General features: G+C 36.7%; 1 protein-coding gene across 1 annotated transcript in view; it reads right to left on the bottom strand.

Moving 5' to 3' along the window:
* Positions 1 to 4651, bottom strand: part of LOC107741929 (protein AF-10-like) — a 53319-nt gene that overhangs the window by 47036 nt on the left and 1632 nt on the right. The window contains exon 2 of the mRNA XM_016554749.1: positions 2581 to 2660. Within this exon, the coding sequence (XP_016410235.1) occupies positions 2581 to 2660 (80 nt within the window). The remainder of the gene's footprint in view (positions 1 to 2580; positions 2661 to 4651) is intronic.

The following is a 4651-nucleotide window of genomic DNA, read 5'->3' as shown; positions in this document are numbered from 1 at the left end:
ATCGCGTCCATATCGCAGGCTTTGCGATTAGGAAATCGCAACGTCTCAAATCGCGATTTTGATTCGATTTCGATTAATCGCACAGCCCTAATACAAACCAGGTGTTTGTTCAGTACAAATATACGATTGAAGGTTAAACGCTTCCGCCCACTTCCAGACATTATGATTTCTGAATGGTTATATGGTTTTTATAAACATCTTAACTGCAAAAGTCTGAAAACTCAAGCATTCTAAAAGATCACACAGAGAAACTGCAGTCTGAGAGTTTACACATGTATAACCTGCTTCATAATCACATGATATGAATGCAAACATGAAAAAATAAAAATACTGATATGAATCTAAGGTATCAATAAAAGACCATGAAATAAAATATTATGAAAATATGATTGCAACAACCCTAGACCAGACAATGTAACAAGTACCATTCACTTCAGACTATACTGATAATTTGTTTGCAGTAAACAAGTGACACATTCAACACTATCCCAGAGTGCAACAGTGCCATTGTGCATAGTGATGACTAGAGTGACTTAACTCGGTGCTGAATTGGCTAGTTTATTTGCTTCTAAAGGTCTAAATACCCTAAAAGTGCATTCAAACTAAATACTGATGAAATGTTAAGAATCTACTTATTTATAATCATCTAAATGCATTGAATAGAACTGAACAGTCCATATGTAATTAGTAAATAGTAAGTGATGTCATCACCATTCCATAAGTCTGATGCATCATTAAAAGAATAGTTCACCAAAAAAAGAAAATTAAGTTATCATTTAACGCAAAAGCCAAGAGAAATTTTAAAAAATGTCCCGCTCACAATCATCCATATAATGACAGTGAATAGCGAGCAACCAGCGTCAAGCTTTTAAATAAGATGCTAAAGCATCACAGAATGGTCCCATGCAACACGTGTCAAGTGTTCTGGAGGTATACAATAGAGTTTGGTGAAAAACAAAACAAAATTTAACGTATCATTTAATGAAAATCCTGACCTTAACCATTGGTTTCTGTGCATGGCTGATCCTTCATGAGACTCTATAGTTCACTCCAACTCACCCAGAAAAAGCAATCAAGTTGTGAGAAATCAAGATTAATAAAAACATAACACAAAATACAATGCAAGCACAATCCATGTACTGTAACAGAGTCTCATGAAGGCACAGCCATGCACAGAAACCAATGCCGAAGGTCAGGATTCTCATTAAAGGGGTCATATGATGCAATTTAAATTTTTCCTTTCTGTTTGAAGTGTTACAAGCTCTTGGTGCATAAAGAAGCGTCTTTCACCGTGGGCGAAGCGGAGTCCAGCCCGGGGTCTTCACATGTGGTTGCCGCAAGCCCGCCGGCCGCTCCTTCGTTGAATCCGCCCGGCCTATTATAATGGGTTTTAATGTTTTTGTCTCGTCGCTCCGGCTGGGACACCAGTACGACACGGCATCACAGATCATTTCATTACACCAAATACACAAAATAATGTTCTTTTTAGCAACATCATATGACCCCTTTAATTAATACATTAAATTTTGGTTTGTTTTCACCAAACTTTTATATCCCCAAAACACTCAGAATAAAAGGCATGTGTCGCATGGGACCATTCTGTGATACTTTTGGGTCGCTATTCATTGATATTTTATGGATGAGTGTGAGAGGGACAATTCTTAAAATTTCTCCTTTTGTGGTCTGAAAAAGAAAGAACACAAGGGTGAGTAGATGAAGATTTATTTTTTCATTTTTGGGTGAACTAGCAATAGCTCATGGACAAAACTTCAGAAAGGATGAAGTTTGTCCATGCATACTTTGAACTGTCTGATCACAGGGAATTTCACTGAATGCCTGTCTGGCCTTCTACCCTTGGGAATCATATTTTGTTTCAAATAAAGCCAAGGTAACACTCATTTTACGTACAGCACACTGTGAAAATGACAGTTGCTATAGAAACAGTCATCGTTCTGAGACGTGCGCTCAGGACTGTGCATGCGCACTGGCTGGTCTAGTCTGAAAAATTTGCTTTTTTAACGCTATTTGAGCAAAAGAAACAACATTTATGACACAGTTCTTGTCAGATTTCATTGGTGATTTCAAATACGAAATTTAATCTTAAACTTGGCGAACAGTTTTGGAGAATTTGATGTTTCCCCATTCAAAGAGATAGGAGCTGCACTTGCATGCCCCAGAGGCATTTCAAAGATGGCCGCCGAGTGACATGACTTGTCTTAAAGGGGTCATATGATGCTTTTTTAAAGATCATTATTTTGTGTATTTGGTGTACAATAGCTCATGGACAAAACTTCAGAAAGGATGAAGTTTGTCCATGCATACTTTGAACTGTCTGATCACAGGGAATTTCACTGAATGCCTGTCTGGCCTTCTACCCTGTTTATTATAATATGTCCCTCATGCTGGCTACCAAAGCTTTTGAAGTGAAATCTGTAAGACCAGTTCAAAGTATCAATTATAAATAATGTCATCTGTCAAATGGAAACTGAAACAAACCCACAATATACAAAAGTGGAAGGAGATCTGGACTTCAGCAAAACAGATAGCCTGAAAGATTTATATAAAGATGAGGAAACTCACCACCCTGGCAGCACGTTCCTGTGATTCACATTTCCTGCAGAACCAGGGGCCTGTGGGGACTTGGACAATTCCATAGCAGGCTGAAACAACAGGAATGAAGGACAGATGAGTTGAAGAGACTTGCTTCCAACTATTGGTCGACCAATATTGTTTTTTTTGACAGCCAATGCTGCTATCTTAGAGAGCAGGGTGGCCGACTCCAAAGAGAAAGGAAAACTTGAAATCGCATCATATGACCCCTTTAAAGGGACTTTGGTTCCGCTCATGTACCGCTCATGCTCACCGAAAAAGCATAGTCCACTCAAACAACGCTCCGGCAGGAAATTTCTATGTAGTATACTTGTTCCTGTTTGCAATAGCGCTACTGTGCTGTAACATGGTGTAGGACTGCTGAACTGGGCAATGCAGGTAAAATGACGCTACTCTCTCGTGACGCAATGCTCTGCTCATAATAACAGCTTTGTAGGATTATACATTATTTGGATAATTAGTAAAAAAAAAACAGTTCTACCAGATTCTGTTGCATAGAACTGAATAAAAGATAATATATTGATATTTAATATTTATATATTTTCTGTTAAATTTTATTGTGTTACTTTCAATAAAAGTGTGGTTATTTTATTGGTTTGTGTTTTTTGATTGTGTCATTAAAATTGAGTTAAATTAAAAAGTCTTACAAAATGACTTTATATTATTTAATAAAATAAATAATTATTACAAAGTATTTTCGGTTTCGGTTTCCGGCCAAGTGCATCCAGAATTTTCGGTTTCGGCACAGAATTTTCATTTCAGTGCATCCCTACTCATAATGGGTATTTTGTCATTTTGGGGTCAACCTGAACAAAGTTCTAAACAGACAACAGTGCGAATGAAAAGTTAAGTGGACCAGAAAGAGAGTCAACTTCACTATCAAGGCCAGGGAAGAGTGCAAAGAGAATATTTTTTGGTCCACTACTTACAAAAGTCTTTGCATGTTTATTCAATTTTACATATTTAATATATCTGAGCTGGAAATATAAAAATAGGGGGAAAAAATATTTTAGTGGGAAAAAATTAATTTCACACCCTGAATAAAATTATTTAGATACATGTAAGAATTCCTATCTTTGCTTTATAGTTATTTTTGTGCAAATGCAAATAAATGTATGTTTCCACTTATCAGAAAAGAACAATGACAGACAACAAACTAAGCAAATGTTTTGATGTCAAGGTCCCAATAGTCAGCCAATACAAAAACATTACAAAAAATATCTTGCACAAGCTTGTCCAAACACCAACATACCATCTGTCTACAAGTCTATAGGTGACAACTTGACCCATTTGTACTGGACCATCTTCTGTGACCTACAAAACAGGTCCTGAAGAACGAAATGACAGCTGACACCAATTCTAGGATATTATGATCCGAACTGTTGATATCCGGTACTCACATAGTGTGAAGGGCAAAATAAATTTGAATCAAAGTTAATCATTGTATGACTGATGAAACATTTCTTATAAGAATTTAACACACCGAAATCATGCCATGACTTCAATGACAGGTTTTATTAATAATCAGATTTCTTCTTTACATCTGAAACAAGATAAAAGTTAACTTTGCATTTGTTTGCTTAATTTTTCTCTTTCACTTGTCTGCACCAATGAGTCTCCTACAAGCACAAACTTCTTGGAACCAAGATACTTATGTATGTGAACTATTTATGTGAATTGTGAACATTTGAAGCATCATACAACCTAAAATAACACAAGACAAATAACTACACGCAGAGAAAACAATCAAGATCCTGTTAAAGGGGTCATATGATGCTATTTCAATTTTTCCTTTCTCTTTGGAGTGTTACAAGCTCTTGGTGCATAAAGAAGATCTGTAAAGTTGCAAAGACTAAAGTCTCAAATCCAAAGAGATATTCTTTATAAAAGTTAGTCAACCACGCCTACCTAAAACGGCTCGTTCTAACACGCCCCACATGTCTACCTCACTATGTGGGAAGATTTACATAACGCCGCCCAAATGTTCACGCAAAAAAAGAAGGCGTAACTTTTATTCTCGCAGTAGTATTGTTGTTGCCGC

Source organism: Sinocyclocheilus rhinocerous, unplaced genomic scaffold, assembly GCF_001515625.1.
Source record: "Sinocyclocheilus rhinocerous isolate Xijiao unplaced genomic scaffold, SAMN03320098_v1.1 scaffold100, whole genome shotgun sequence".
NCBI lineage: Eukaryota > Metazoa > Chordata > Actinopteri > Cypriniformes > Cyprinidae > Sinocyclocheilus > Sinocyclocheilus rhinocerous.
The sequence above is the reverse complement of the archived record's forward strand: the minus strand, read 5'-3'. Positions and strand labels throughout refer to the sequence as shown.